This window comes from Hemicordylus capensis, chromosome 1, assembly GCF_027244095.1.
Source record: "Hemicordylus capensis ecotype Gifberg chromosome 1, rHemCap1.1.pri, whole genome shotgun sequence".
NCBI classification, from domain to species: Eukaryota; Metazoa; Chordata; class Lepidosauria; order Squamata; family Cordylidae; genus Hemicordylus; species Hemicordylus capensis.
This window is the reverse complement of record NC_069657.1, coordinates 194,811,042-194,827,779: the sequence shown is the minus strand read 5'-3', so window position 1 is coordinate 194,827,779 and position 16,738 is coordinate 194,811,042. Positions and strand designations below refer to the sequence as shown.

The 16,738-nt window shown below is 44.5% G+C and overlaps 1 protein-coding gene across 1 annotated transcript in view; it reads left to right on the top strand.

Moving 5' to 3' along the window:
* LRP2 (LDL receptor related protein 2) overlaps nt 1–16,738 on the top strand; it is a 233,622-nt gene that overhangs the window by 86,632 nt on the left and 130,252 nt on the right. Inside the window, exons 15-19 of the mRNA XM_053284455.1 lie at nt 3,432–3,572; nt 5,987–6,190; nt 7,899–8,091; nt 9,740–9,865; nt 16,515–16,645. Coding sequence (XP_053140430.1) covers nt 3,432–3,572; nt 5,987–6,190; nt 7,899–8,091; nt 9,740–9,865; nt 16,515–16,645 — 795 coding nt within the window. The remainder of the gene's footprint in view (nt 1–3,431; nt 3,573–5,986; nt 6,191–7,898; nt 8,092–9,739; nt 9,866–16,514; nt 16,646–16,738) is intronic.

The following is a 16,738-nucleotide window of genomic DNA, read 5'->3' as shown; positions in this document are numbered from 1 at the left end:
TGGGCCACCATCCCTCAGGGGCTGTGCCTTGAACCCTAGTCCCACCCCCTGCATCTGACATCCACGCGGCCTCATTTGCAAGCAAGCCCCACCCATCAGATGCAGGAGGCAGAGTTTAGCATCTCATGCCAGATGCAGGGAGCAGGGCTAGGGGGCTGCGGTGGTGGGCTGGAGCTGGGGCACAGTGGCATCCCTCTGCCCCTGTTGGGTACAGTTGTAGAGACAACTCAACGGTGTCGTTTGTGATGATGTCAAGATGGCGGATGCATAAGACAGAGGTTCTGGGCAGCATATAAATATAATAAATAAAATAAATAAATGTTTGAGGCTCAAGTAGGCTAAACTGTGAATCACCTTACCGATTTGTACCAAATTTGCTACAGATATAGAGATACATAGGGACAGCTCAAGGGCATAGTTTTTAATGATGTCCTCCACCCTGATTCAAGATGGCGGATGCGTGGACGATTGAGGCACAAGTGGGCTAAATTGTGGACTGTCTAACCAATTTGAACCAAATTTCGTACAGTTATAGTGAGTGACATATAGGAACACCTCAATTGCTTAGTTTGTGATGATATCATCCACCCCAGTTCAAGATGGTGGATGTATGAACATTTAAGGCTGAAGTGGGCTGAGGATGGTAATTCTCAATTAAGATTTTAGTGAAAGGAAGTAGGCAGATCTCATACCAGAACATGTTTACATTTTAGATAGTTTCACCTGTGTTAAATACCAATGTGTGGCCATTTTCATACAATTTTCTCTTAGATTTAGGCTCATAAGAAATTGAGTCCTTTGTTTAAATCCAAAGGAACCTCTGAGGGGATTTCCTACTGGAGATCCTTTCCATATTTTTAATATGGTTTCCATCATTTGCAGACATCTACAAATCTGCTTACCAGGTTGCCAGTGGTGAGTGCCCCCAGATCTCTGACGAACAAGGCACCAGGCACCACACACATCTCCTCACCTGAGGTCTCGTTTCTACCACCATTTTGAGGAGGTAAGAAACAGCAGGAATCCTTTCTGAGGAGTAGGAGAGGGCTCCCACTGTTTCTTACCATCATTATATTCCAGTACAAACTGACAGAAGGCTTCTCTGGACCTGAGCGAAGAGAAGGGATTGGTGGCAACCACAAATAATGGTTGGCTAGGCCTAAATTTGTAGATTCTTAATCAATTGATATTAATCCTCAATAGTGTATAATAGATTTCAGAGTGGGGGAAAAGATCCCATCTGTATTAATGATTAACTTTTTGAGGTTTGTGAGCTCTCTGGATAGATTTAAATGTTCCAGATTGTAGTTGCAAAAAGCATAATATCTGCAGTTGTTGAAAATATGGGAAAGGCTTCTGTTATCTGAATGTGAGTTCCTTTTCCCAACACGTGGGGTCCGTTTACCTCAACAAGAAGGGGCATGCTGATATATGGAGGCTCTAACCTTGTTACTCATTCTCCCTTCCTTTGATCTCAGTTCAGGGAGTGGAGGTGGTTAAACAACACCAGAATCCTCCTCCTCCTCCTCCACTTCAGCTCCCTCAGCTTATTCTTCTTCTGGGAGCCAAGCCACCAACCCTATCTCCTTCTCAGCCTCCTCCCACTGGCAATATAAAACACAGGCCACACAGGTACGAAACGTCCTCTGCTCTCCTGTGAGCAGAGGCGTAGTGATCATTGAGTAAGGGGGGACAATTGTCCCCCAGCCCTAAAGGTCAGCCCCCTCACCTTCGGCTCCCCTCACTTTCGGCCAGGGAGCCCCCTTGCCCCCTCCTGCACTCAGCTGGCAAGCAAACCATTCACTGGCTGTAAGTGTGAGGCACACCCCTCTCCTCTCCAGCCAGCGTTTCATGCTGGCTGGGGAGGGATTGACTTTCCTCCCCCCCACCCCAGGGCATTGTCCCTCCCCTGCATCTGACGTCAGGCGCAAGAGGGGTGGGACTAGGGCTGTCACAGCCCCGACATAGTTTCAATTCCTCATTTCCCCATCAGCAGTTGGTGGAATAGCTGGAATCGCCCTTTCAGCAATTTTACCAACCATGGACAGGAGAAATGAAACGATGCCAGGGCTGTGACAGCCCTGTTCTCTGCACTGGCCCCACCCCTCTTGCGTCTGACATCAGATGCAGGGTGTGTGGCTTGGGGTGCACGTGAAAGAACACCCGGGGGGCAGTGTGTGTGCAGTTTTGTTCTTGGCGAGAGTATCAAGGCAGTGTGTGCACACATGCATTCGGAATGGGGCTTTCCTGATTCAACCTGAGTGTGATCTAAAATTAACTGAGTGGACAGCAAAAAACTTGTGAGTGCTGCCATGTGTGCACGCCTTAGAGCGGACACTGCCGGGGGGCGGGGTGGGGGAGCCGCTGGTCAGACTTTGTCCCCGGACACCCACAAAATTCTCTACACCCCTGCCTGTGAGATATCCAGCCTTTTACAGTAGCAATGCAGCATACTAATCACCATAGCCACTGGGTGTTACTTACCTGAACATGGGCCCAGCTGTTGAAGAGCCTTGGTTAAGTCATGGAGCTGAAGATCCCTCATACTGTCTTTTCCTTCCCTGCTGGCTTTGGGGGTGGGTGAGTCATCTGGCGAGCTGCCATATTGAGTGAGGGTCGACAGTCCTGGACACTGAACATAAATGATATACATTGAAAATCTGTGTCCCCACTGAGGACAGCGAGGGAATGGTAGGAGTAATCTTGTGTCTGTTTAGTAATCCCAAGAGTTTAGTAAAGCATTAGTGATAAAATTATTTTGGTCAAATAACGATTGTTTTTTCCTTTCCTTCGCTTTATATAAAAGTGAATATAAAGGCATCTTTTAAAAAGTTTATTCAGTGTTGTTACTTGTTTGGTCACCTCCATCTCGGAGCCAATCTGAAATACAAGCAAGTCTGGCAGTGTGATAGAAGAGCGAAAGGTCTGGAATTCCGCAGCCTCCATTTTGCCAAGAATCTTGTGCTGTTTTAAGATTCTCTCATAGCTTTTTGTAGCCAAATAAATTTGTAATTGTTTCGAATTAAACTCCCTTAAAAGTTTCCCTCCCGGAGTAAAACTGGTATGACGCAAAATGTAAAGTTAACTTTGGGTAATATTGACATCCTTAAACAATGAATTCTTTCTAAATTACTGTTTTTAAAGCAGAACATAACTTTAGATCCAGGTTTGTCCTTTCAGATAATAGTATACATTTATCTTTATATAGCTCAGAACTGCTTGCTGCTGAATATATCCCTAATCAGATGCACAAGCCAGAAAAAAATGGCTCAGAAAACTTTATTCTGTCTTTGTTAACAACAGTTACTTCAGACTTCTGCAGGGGGATACAGAGGGGAAAATGATGGAAACCCAAATTTTCTTGATATAAAACAAACTTATAATCATTGTGTTGCTTTTAGTAACAGATTTATAACTGTATTGTTTTTCAGTAACAAATCCCTGTGGTGGTAATAATGGAGGCTGTGAGCAGATCTGTGTCCTCAGTCACAAAACAGATAACGATGGTCTTGGCTATCGCTGCAAATGCATGCTGGGCTTTGACTTACACACAGATGGACGGCGTTGCATTGGTAAAGACTCATGTTGACTTTTTAAAGTAACACTTTTGTGGAAGGTTGTATAGCTACCTTTTCTCCTTAGCCTCTCCTTACAGTAGAGAGCATTGGCTGACATTCTGTGCAGTGAATCTTTGGCATTAGCAAGCTTCTGGGCATGTAAAGGCAGCCCCAGAGGTGGGCTGTTGCTAATTTCCTTAACACAGCACATTAGCACTTACATTGTGCTACTTCCATTGGTAACACAGTCAACACTCTGGAAATATGTCTTGTCACATATAGTGTGAAATGGGCTCAGGAGGATAATAAAATGCATGCACAGACACCTATGGAAACACTGAGGGGATCTACACAATTAATATCTGTCCTGACTTATTAATTTATATATCAGATTTCATATTTCCTTTAGCCTTAACCAATAGTTTCCTATGTGGCTTTCTTATTGTCATGTTGAATTGGGGGAAATCATCCTGTTCAGGAATCATAAACAGCTACATGGTCAGAAGCTGTTGTGTCTTTGTAAGTCCTGATTTCTGTTTTCAGACATGATATCCATCTCCTTTTGCTTTTAGGAAGACCCTCAAGATAGCACATAAATAATCTATGGAATTCTCTGCCACAGGATGTTGTGATGGCCACTAGCTTGTATGGCTTTAAAAGGGGCTTAGACAAATTCTTGGAGGACAGGTCTATCAATGGCTACTAGTCTGGTGGCTATAGGCCACCACTCGTCTCAGAGGCAAGATGCTTCTGAACACCAGTTGCAGGGGCGTAATAGCAGGAGAGAGGGCATGCCCTCACCTCTTGCTTGTGGGCTTCCCAGAGGCATCTGGTGGACCACTGTGTGAGACAGGATGCTGGACTACATAGGCCTTGACCCTGATCCAGCAGGGCTGTTTTTATGACACATCTGTTTTCTCAGGCTTTTAACTGAAATTGATTTTAAACTGTTTTTATTCCATGAAATTGTTTTAATTTTTTTTATTCTGTGAACTTCTTTTAACTTTTTTTATTCTGCGAACTTGTTTGAATTGATCTTATTCTTATATTTGTTGTTTTAAATTGTATATACTGCCTAGAGATACACATATCAGGCAGTAGATAGACAGATAGATAGATAGATAGATATCCTAGGAGTTCTTAGTAGGGGTTGCTAGATCAGCAATAGCTTCTTTCATTAGCTAACGCTTTTTGTACAGTGTTTGTCAGATCTTAAGGAGCTTCAGCAGTGGATGACTTTAAAGATGATGGGTACAATCTAGAAATTTTGAGCTACGTCTAAATCTCAGTGGCTGACATCCTGACTAATGAAGCACCAGTACAATGGGAAAGCATTGTTATTTCTGAAAAGTTCAACTAACTTGGCTCCACTGCTGGTTCAGTGATGGGGGCAAATTTTGATGACCTCCCCTTCCCCAGGAAGTGCTATGTGCCACCCCAAAATAGGTCTCTGAAGGTTGCACAGCTTTCAGGACATATGTATGGGTGACACAGGGAGCTTCACCCCTCCTGGGTGAGGGGAGGTGACTACAATCCCCAGCCACACACTAGCACTAGTGCTGCATTTGTCTGGAACTCTTCAAAAGCACTGGTGCTTCTCCTGTTGAACTGGTGTTCCAATAGTCAAAATGTCAGCCAATGATATCAGAGATTTCACACTAATTTCAGGGGCCCATGTATTCCACAGCATAACACGGGCAGTTCTTAGCTACCTGCGCTGCTATGGGCTCATGAGGAAGCTCCAACGGTCTTTGCAAATACTTAAAAGTAGTGCACATTGGAGATAATGTAGTTAGCATTTCTGAAGTGCAGGCACACTGCTTTCAGTATCTGTATTCTTGTGCAAGACTGTGGATGCTTCCATAGGAGCCCACAGCAGCACGGACGGCTCAGAATCTCCTGAGTTACACTGCAGAACCCGTGGGCCAGTGAGGTTTGTAATGCAGTCTTAGCATGTCTGTTCAGAAGCAAGTCCCATTGTTCTCAATGGGGCTTACTCCCTCAAAAGTATTTAGGACTGTAGCCTCAGACATGTAATGGGTTCTGTCACTTGGTGCAGGATACAAAATTCCAGGCCTGGGTTGAAAAGGCAGTAGTTCATTCATTCATTCATTCATTCATTACACATACATTCCACCTTCTTCCATAAGATGACATCAGTAGGGTTCCCAGGCAGTATCCCATCCAGGCACCAACCAGATTCAGACCTTCAGTAAGGTTGCTACGTGTGCCTTCTTGTGCTTATTGTAATGGTCTCTCCCCTTTCATTTTTAATTCAGTTTATCTTTTTTCAGTACCATCCTTGTATTGATCATAGCTATTTTTCTCCGAAATTAAATGTAAGAAGTGTCACTTCCAAAAATTATCATTTTAGGTTCAGTAGAACTTTAAATGAAGTAAACTCAACTTTTGTCCCGTTTCTCTTACAGCTGTGCAACAGTTTTTGCTCTTTTCATCTCAGCTAGCCGTGCGTGGAATCCCATTCAATCTTTCCACCCAGGAAGATGTGATCATTCCTGTGACAGGGAGCCCATCTTACTTTGTTGGCATTGACTTTCATGCACAGGAGGACACCATCTTCTTTTCAGACACAACCAAAGATATAATATATAAGCAAAAAACGGATGGGACAGGTATGAAGCAAATGTCTTTGTTTTTATTTTCCTGGCCTGTCTGTCTCAGTGTCTGCTGAAGGGAAACAATGGGATAATGTTCTCTTCATGTTGACTGCTATCCTGACTAAATTACACATGAGTAGCCCCACTGAAATTAGTGTGACAAATTAATCATGACTGACTTGTTACATTTTAATTGGGACTACTCGTGAGTAATTTAGACTGGATGTCAACCACTTAACAGATCTGTACACAATATTGTTTGGGGTTGGCAGGCAGAGGAGATCGTACTGTAGTTGCAGCATGCAAGCAGAACCTCTGTTTGGGTCAGCAAACCTAGGAAACATACAATCAAGCCAGGCATTGTTGAAATCTGGAGCTACAAGCATGGAAATTCCTCCAGGCCTTGCAGACCATCCCAGCATGCTTTGCACTGCCAGTAGAGTGCAAAGCCTCATGACATCAGCAGCTGCATTCTGATTGGCATGAGGAGCAGGAGGCTGTTCCATTCCTGCTGAAGCGGCTCAAGCATCAGGAACATAGAGAGGTTATGCACACAAGCAGCCCTACCCAAGTGAGGGAAGCCCTACCTGGTGCTTTCTCCCCTACATTTTGTATGTGTCATGTGTATGCTCGGGCTGCACGCAGCCGGAGGATACACAGAGACAGGCGCCTGGAGTGCCTGTCTCACAGGGGTGTTCTCCAATGCACCACATGGAGCATCCTTCAGTGCTCACTATGTGATGCATTGTGGGATATCCAGAGTCTGGGATGCATTGACCCAGTCTCCAGAGACCCATGCTTCTTGGAGCAGTGCAGATCATCTGGGAGTGCACACTGTGCTCCCAGCAACATATTCATGATTGTCTGGAAGGAAGGTGGGTTCCTCCCTGCCTTTCTCCCCACCTGCATGCTCGATCATGAGACTAGCCTTAGAGTGCTCTGTGTAGCCACAGCTGACTACTGTTAGACTGAAGAAGAGCAAAGAGAATAGACAGTCAGAAGAGGGCTCTCTTTTCCTCTTACCTTGGTTACAAGCAGGGTAGAGAGTCTGAGTTACCCTGGTTTGAGGAACCTGGGCTGGAGGGATTTTTGCAAGTTCACACAAGCATTAAAATGTGGGTAGCCCATAATTTACCCTCCCTTTCACGATTATGTGAATCAGACTAATATTTCATGATTGGGCAAAGGATCCATTTCTGTCTTCCTGTATACAGTTTAGGAGGATGCAATTCTATTTTATTATTCAGAAAGGGGAGCTGGGAGACAGAGCATATTGAATCAATCTACTAAGAAGAATTGCTGTTTTGAGGAAGCAGGTGGGATGATGGTAGACAGCCTGTTATTTAAGAAAGCATTTTGAACAACTCTCATTTTTATAGCTTTGCTGTATCTACATATGAAGCTGCATTACAGAGAATCAAGCCATTAGCCCAGTACTGTCTTCTCTGACCTGCAGCCCTTCTTGTGGTCTTGTGCAGCCCTGCTACATTTGACTGATTTAACTGGAAATGTTAGGGGTTGAACCTGGGGCCTTCTGCAGTGATCTATCACTGAGCTGTGCCCCCCCCCCAGGCCCCTTCTAGATAGGAGATAGGGCTATATTGACTTAAGTTGATTAACATACATCACAGATAGCTTACATTTAAAAAAGATGCCTGGTGAGCAAAATAATCAGTTATCTCTTTTCTATTGCTATTTTTCTATGCATTTTTCAAAATCCTAGGCAGGGAAATCCTTGCATCCAACAGAGTAGAAGGAGTTGAAGATTTGGCTTTTGATTGGATATCAAAGAATCTCTACTGGACAGACCCTCGCTATAGGAGTATTAGTGTCATGAGGCTGGCTGATAAATCAAGGCGAGCTATTGTCCAGAATCTGAATAATCCTCGTTCAATAGTGGTTCACCCTGTTATTGGGTAAGTCTCAGAGCTGTGCCAAGTATCAGAAACACCATGTGAGATATTCTTCCTGCAATCCCAACTCTATGGAGTGAGGGTGGGGCATTATGTGTTTGAATGCTCCCAGTGTCCACAGTCTTCTCATGGTGAAAAGCTTGAGTTCTAGAGAAACCATTTCTAACCTAGGCTGCCACCTTATGTGTGGTAGTTTTCCATGTGCCTGGAGGATGTTTTTTAATGTGAGAAAGCATTCAAACATGCATTCAACTCACTCCCACATTCTGACGAGATAGTGTTCTAGGCTAAAGTACCCCATAGTATTTATGAATCTGTAATTTGGCCCCCTAGCTTTTTGCAGTTTTTTGAACATCGATTTTTTAAAAATGGATTTTGTATTTTAAGCCTGCTGAGTGGCATGTTCAGCCCAAGGGCCTCTTTCCCCATCTAAAATACTTTTTTTTTTTGTGTTGTTCTGGCCCCAGTTACATCATCCAGAGCAAAACACAAGGTGGTACTAAATCAGCACAAAAGGGGTATTCAGCAGAATTATCTATAAAAACCAAGAAGTGTTTCTTCGGTGCTCTTTTTTTGGATTGGAAAACAGTTTATCACAGCCTAGGGGTTGCTGTTATCTGTATAGTGTCATCATATAAATAATTCCATTTGAGGAGTGTTACAGCATGGCTTTCATTTACCTGCCCTCAACATTCAGTTCTGACCTGGTATTTTTCCTCTATAGAAGAAAAAAAAAGTCCCATCATTTCAGTATCCAAAGGCCATGCGGATTTCATTATCATGCTGTTTCTCCTGACTGGGGATCCCTCACCTGCCACTCAGTTATATGGGTGGGCGCAATTTCCACTCACCTCGAGTGAGAGGCTAATTACACCCCTGTTCTAACATTTCCTAGCTTGGGATTTTCTGTGGAAAGGACTTCCTCCCCATCTCCCTTTTTTGCCCCGTGTTGTTAACTGTGAACATATCAGTTACACTGAACAATAAAGATTTTGTTTACTGTAAAAGATTTGGGAGGGAGAATACTTGAGCCATAAAAATATGGCTAACATCTATTTGTCTGTTGCATTTCCTAAATGAGATTAAAATGTATATGGAAAAAGTTACACTTTCATTAGTGAAACTGATTACTTTCATTTTAAAGAAGAAACAAATTTGATTTCTGGATGAATATAGTTTCTGCCATCCTATTTGAAAAGATGCAGTAGTAGCAACTAACATTATTAAATGCTAAGCACTTAATAAGTGCTAAATAAATGAATGAATGAATGAATGAATAAAGCAAGCTAGCATTAATAAATGTTAAGCACTTAATAAGTGGCAGAGCACTTACGATAATAATTTATGAAGTGTTAATTTCAGTTCAGGTTTGGTTGCAGATAATGAATAAATAGTCTCAAGCAAACATAGAAGTATAAAGAGCAACTTAGAATATGTATGAAGTATCTAAAGTCACTAGACACTGTATGAGATTTATTAGCAGAAGTTGTGGTGGTGGGGAACCCTGTTTATAGGCTTATAAGTTAAAATCTATAAAGACAGCTTTTGGTTTGGGATCTGGGCATTTATACTGATGGTCTCTTTTAAGGGGGCAATGAATAGCATTTTGATTACCATTTATGCATTTGATGCATTTGCTTTTCACTTTCAGATATATATTCTGGACAGATTGGTTCCGCCCTGCAAAGATTATGAGAGCTTGGAGTGATGGATCTCATGCCTTATCAATTGTGAATACAACACTTGGCTGGCCTAATGGTTTAGCAATTGATTGGAGGTAAGAAAGATAACCAAGACAAGGTTTTCTGAGCAGATGTTCAGCAGTCAGTGGACTTTGCAGCAGTACTTTTCCTGGGAGAGTGAATGCAGCAAGAAGATTGTAATGTTAAAATGTTTATAGGCTACTTTGTTATAAAGCTGCAATGGTTTTTAGGTCTGAATCGTGATCCGTTGCAGCCATAAGAATGGGTTCTGTGCCTGCACGGGACCATTCGGGCAGAACTGACTAGCTCCTTGAAGCACTTAGCACTGCCCCTGCATGTGGTGCACTTGCTTAGTTTGGGCAGGCTAGTGTTTTCTCCTCAGTGCCTTTCTGACTGCCATTTTGTTGGCACCTTGGACTTCTAGCTCCTTGGGACGACTTCCTGTATTGTGAGAAAAGATATAAAATGGACTGTTAAAATTATTTTGACCTCGGAACGGACCTGACAATTTTTGCACTTTACGATTTCAACTTGGCTAACTATCTGCAGGACTTTTCAGCTAACGACTTCAGACTGTGTTATCGATCTCTGCCCGGATAGCCCACTAACTTGAGTACCTATTTTTCTGTGCCCTATTATTGTGAAGAAAAATTAAACATTCAAGTGTTGTGTCCGTTGTAACTCTAAACTCCCCACAGCGGACAACCATGAGCTCTGTTTATTATGTCTTGTTGAGGGCCACAATACTTCTACTTTAAGAATTGGCCTCACCTTCTCCACCAAACAAGGAAGAACAGATCCCTTCGTTTGCAGGCCGCTTTATACGATGATGCCTTGTGCCCTAGGATGCCGATGCCAGGGTCTCTGGTGGATGCCCCCATACCATCAACATAGAGATCCATGTCGGTCGATGTCAGGATCTTCCTTGATGCAGTCTAAAACCTCGACGGTGCTCGCCTCAACTTCCATGTCAGCACCTTTTTTCGACTCACTGAAAACGGCATACTGTAAGTCCCAACAGCGGATGGCTGATGCCGAAGGAGAGCCACTCCCCAAGGAACGCTGTGACAAGGGCTCCAAGACTGACTGAGACCATTCCACACGGGCGACTCCTTAACTGACGACCCTGCAATCGGTCTCAAGCAGCGCCTCCCAGTCTCACCCTTTAACACCGGACGTTGTGATGCTCGACTCTCCCTCTTCGATGGCTCAACGTTCAGCCATGACACTGATGCTCTCGACTTTGACTTCGATGCTGACCGCTCAAGGCCGTGATTGCTTCCTATTGCCTGCTGTGACTCTGATGCAAACACTCTGAAAAACTCCGTGCCCAGTGTCTCCTTTGGGCTACAACTTCTCCAGGGTTTTTTTTTTGAAATGGCTGACGATACTGAACTTGATTTAGAACAGGGGGCTGCACAACATTTGCTCCACATTCTGGATTCCACTGAAAACTCCCTGTCAGCCTCGACCTTCTACGGATTTTTAAGCCAAGGTCTCGACATCGATGAGGAGGGCATGACCTTATCAATACTGAGAGCTCCGGGAACCTTGCCATCTCAGGCTAGAATTCCCGTCCACTCGTCACTGTCAACTTTTCAACCATTTCAAGCGCGAACTTGTCCTCACCCATGGAAACAACCTACTGACTATGTGTCCACTCAAGGCTTGACTCAAACACCGGGAGGAAGTGATGCCTCGCAGACCGAGTGTAGTCCCTTGAGACTCCCCTCCAACTATCAGGACTATAGACTCTGGGAAACTCACCAATTCTCTGTGTTGATGGTCCCTACTGTTACACAGATGACTCCTCTACCAGAGTTGCTGAAACCTGTCGCAATCTCAATGTTGACGCAAGTCACGCCTCTACCTTTTCCATCCTCAATAAGTATCTCAATGTCGACGCAAGTCACTCCTCCGAGAACGGAAAAGGATCCCTTGATACCTAACAGCGCCCTGTTATGACATGCATAGAAACACAAACTGTTGATATGCTGAGACCACGTCCTCAAAAGTCTCAACCTACGCAAACGATAATGCTTTCCACTTCTGCTACAACACAGAAAGTACCTAAGAATAAGGATCTATCCCTTCAGGACCCTGTACTGTCATCTTGACAGATGATTACAAGTCTGATTCATCTTCCAGCGAAACAACCTCTTCAGAGCATCCTGATGACCCATCCCCCATTAAGGTGCTGCTGAGCAATAACGTATTTCCTAATGAGGAGATGCGATCTTATCATAAGCATGGCCTCTGTAGATGGCCTCTGCTCTATTTCTACAGTTGAAGAAGGCAGCTCAGGATGTAGACGACCCCGTCTACAATTTTTTCACTTCAGCGGCCCCAACTCAGCCAGTACACCTGCCAGTTCTGCCAGTAATTTCCACAGCTGCAAAGTCAGTGTGGACAACTCTTCAAACCTCTGCAACAACCTCCAAACATTGAGAAAACTTATACAGAATCCAGGAAGATGACAATGATTTTCTACTAAAACACCCTTCACCCAACTCTATTGTGGTGGACTGTGCTTTGTCATCCAAGACTGGCAGGAGTCACACTACACTGGGGGATAAAGAAGGATGTAAATTGGACACTTTGGGGCTAACTATACTGCCTGTTTTGCGAAATATAGCCACTCCCTTTAGGATGAGTTGCATCAAGAACAAAATGATCTTTCCCCAGAGGAATTCCTTGCAAAATTTAATGATATCTATTTTAAGGTTACCCTCCTGACCAGGCAACAGCTCAGCAATGCTAAGCACTTGGTGGAGACTGAATCTCGCACAATGACTACTGCCATCACATTACGTAGGCACGCTTGGCTTCGTGCCACGGCACTTCAGCCAGATATGAAGGATTGCATGGAAAATCTACCCTTTGATGGGAAGGGTCTTTTCTATGAGACTATGGATACCACCATGGAATCTATTAAGAAGTCCAAGTTTACAGCACAGACCTTTTCAACCTCTTCGCAGCCTTATATTTCCAAATACCACCAGTTTGGCAGGAGACAAGATGCTTATAGACAGACAGACAAATGGGACTTTTGTGAACCGTACCAGCATTTTAACAGAAAGCCTTATAATCAGAAGATGAGGGGCACCTAGAACTCTTGCCCCCAAACCACCGACATTGGCAAGCAGCATCTTGATTTCCAGGACAGTCCACCGGATGCCATAGTTCAAGAGTCACTCCCATCGACTCTGCTGCTACTTTCCATCATAGCCACCCCTAACATCAGTCTGGCAAGTCATTCCTCAGCATGGCTAACTTTGGCTAACATAACTTGGGACCACTGGGTCTTACAGATAGTCCAGATGGGCTACATGATCGAATTCTTGTCCCAGCCACCTTTCAGCGGCATCAAGTATACCCCAGCATCTCCTCTTCTGATAGAAGAAGTTCAATCTCTCTTGGACAAAGGGGCAATATCCCCTGTTCAGTGCAGTGGCGGGGTTGTTACTCCCGCTACTTTCAGGTCCTGAAATGGGACAGAGGCCTACAACTGATTATGGATCTCTGACAATTAAATTGTCATGTGGACATACGCAAATTTCACATGATAACGTTACAGAGCATCCTTCCTCTCCTTCACAGGGAGTAGTGGTTTGTAATGTTGGCTCTCCGGGCTGCATATTTTCATATCGAGATCCAACAAAATCACAGACAGTACCTCCACTTCATGGTGGGTTACCAAGTTTTTCAGTACAACATTTTTCCATTCTGACTGGCCACGGCACCCTGTGTGTTCACCAAGTGCATGGCTGTGATCGTGGCACACCTCCAGTCACGGGGTAGTTCTGTTTCCATTTCTTGACGACTGGCTCCTAACAGGAAGCATAGAGCACCAGTTATCTTCACATGTCATTACAGTGCTACACCTTCTGGAGGACCTAGGCATCTAGGTCAACTGGACAAAGTCCAACCATCGACTGGTAGAGCTCATTGCTTACATTGGGTCCATACTCGATTTGAACACACAATGTGTATTTCTGCCCATGGGTTGTTTCTTGTGGATCAGAGACCTGATATCGCCTTTCCTGGAGCACTGCAAACAGAAGGCACACAAAATACAGAGGTTACTGGGCCTCATGCAATTCCACTATTCACTTTGCCAGGCTGTGTCTACGATGGCTGCAACTTTGGTTTCTGTCAGTCTTCAAACCCAACGTAGACAGCGCCCAAATGTGGTTGATGATTCCAGACCTTATCCTGATCTCACTCCAGTGGTGGATGAAAGAGACCAACCAGCTCAAGGGGGTACCCTTCCAAGTACCCCAACCATCCACCAGGGTCACAACAGATGCTCCATGAAGAGCTGGTGGTGGGGGCACACTGCGGAAACCTTCATGCTCAAGGACTGTGGTCCCAAGTCAATGTCAAATGCACACCAACTTCCTAGAACTGCTGGCTGTGTTCCAGGCCCTCAAGTCCTTTCAACTGTCACTTGCTGGCAAGGTTGTACAGATCAGCCTAGACAACACTACAGCAATTACATATCTAAACCGGCACCGGCAGGGAGGGCCCGTCTCCTGTTCCCTGTGCTTGCTAAGCCTGCGGATTTGGAACCGGGCTCAACAAATGACCCTGAGTGCCATCCACATCAAGGGTGTGGACAACATTCTGGCGGATCACCTCAGCAGGTTGCAACTCCTTCTTCGTCAGCACGAGTGCAAAATCAATTGGGCATATCTTCGGCCAATTTTCTGAGCTTTGGGAACCCCAGAGATTGATTTGTTTGCCACAACAACGAACAAGAAGTGCCCCCAATATTGCTCAAGGGCCAGCATTGGCCTCAACTCCAAAGGAGATGCCTTCCAATTCCACTGCAGTCAGAAGTTTCTGTACAACTTTCCACCCTGTCCTCTATTGAACAGCGTCTTGGCCAAGATCTTGCAGGTAGGTACAAAGTGTATATTGATTGCTCTGTGATGGCCTTGACAGCCATGGTTTCAACAGGCATTCAGACTGTCGAGGGGTCGCCACAGGCATCTACCTCAACACAAAAGTCTTCTGACTCAAGAGGGCAGCAGGATCCATCATCCTGACCTCAGGTCTCTCAACCTGACTGCCTGGAAGATAGGCTCCTAAATGATATCCTCCTTAATGAACATAAAGTATCCACTCGGGTGAATTACAACAGCAAGTGGAAGAGATTTCAGCTGTATGCAGAGAGACATGGTTTCCAGCCGTACTTCGCCACTTGTCACTAGGTACTGTGATACCTTACGACCTTGAAACAACAAAAGTTGGCCAATGTTTCTATCAAGGTTCATCTGGCTGCTATATCTGTCCTACATCAAGGATGGGATGGGAGGATGGTCTACTCGCACCCAGACTCTAAGAAATTCTTAAGAGGGCTTAACATCCTCTACCTGTCTGTTTGACGGCCTACTGAATAGTGGAGCTTGTCCCTTATTTTGTCTGCTTTGACAGAACCTTCCTTTGAGCCCATGGCAACAGTGCTTCTAAAGCTTGTTACACTGAAAACACCCTTTCTGCTGGCCATAACACTAGCTCGTAGGGTCAGTGAATTAAATGCTCTCCGCATTGACGTCCCTTACACCAAATTTCATGACGACAAGGTGGTACTTCATCTAGACTCTGAATTTAGACCTAAAATAGTTGCTGACTTCCACATCAACAGGGACATTGTATTACCTATCTTCTTTCGCAATCCAATGAGAGCCCTAGAGCATTCCTTGCACTCTCTAGATGTGAGGCACACTCCCCTTTTCTCCTTGAAATTGACCAAGCCCTATAGAAAGACAAAGCGCTTCTTTGTAGGTTACAAGGGCAAGGTGAAAGGTTGCCAGATCTCCAGACAAAGACTCCCATTCGATAGTGGAATTCATCTTTTTGGCCTACAAACATCAAAATGTGGAGCCCCCTAAGACCATACTGGCCTATGTGACCAGGGCTTATGTGACCTCTGTACCCACATGTCTGGCATCAAGCTCAGGGACATTTGCACCACAGCTATCTAGTCCTCTGAGCATACTTTCATCAAGCATTATGCCTTGGACCTTCCCAGTGCAGCTCAGGCCAATTTCAGGAGGGGTGTACTCAAAAGAGTGTTGCCATAATATTCTTCACCCACCTCCAGACTGACAGCTTGTTAGTCACCCATACTTATGGCTGCAACGGATCACGATCCAGATAAACAGGTTACTTACCTATAACCAGTGATCTGGTAGTGATTCATTGCAGTCATAAGACCCTCCTGCCGGCCCCGCTGCAGTATGTAAAGTGACAATTCATAGGTTTATGAAACATGCATTACTACTTACCTTATTGGACTGTGGACTGCTTCCATACGATGCTTGCATCCAAATCCTTCGGGCACTGAGGAGAAAACGCCAGCCTGCCCAAACTAAGCAAGTGCACCACATGCAGGGGGCGGGGCTAAGCTCAAGCAGGCGCAGAACCCATTCTTATGACTGCAATGGATCACTACCAGATCATTGGTTACAGGTTTACAACCTGTTTTTCTTTACAAAAAGCTGAAATACTGCCACATTAAGATCTTGGAGACAGAACTTGTGAAATATTCTGAAGAACAGTTTTGTGTTTACGATTGGGGTGGAGTCAAAGCAGGGAGGTACAGGACTTTTCATGAGGGCTTTTGATGGATTTTCCTTGGATTATATCTTCAGAATTTGCTTGTTGAGACATGGACTATCTGTAAAATGTAAATTAAAACATTGTAACTCTTTTCAGTTCCTTAAGGCTTTACTGGGTGGATGCCTTTTTTGATAAAATTGAACACAGCACCTTTGATGGATTAGACAGGAGGTCACTTGAACGCATTAATCAGATGACGCACCCATTTGGTCTCACAATCTTTGGAGGTGAGTGTGGCATGTTAGTAACGGATTCCCATGGACTCAGTGCAGTCCTCAGATTTCTCACAGTATGAAACTACATGGCAGGTTATTGGAATG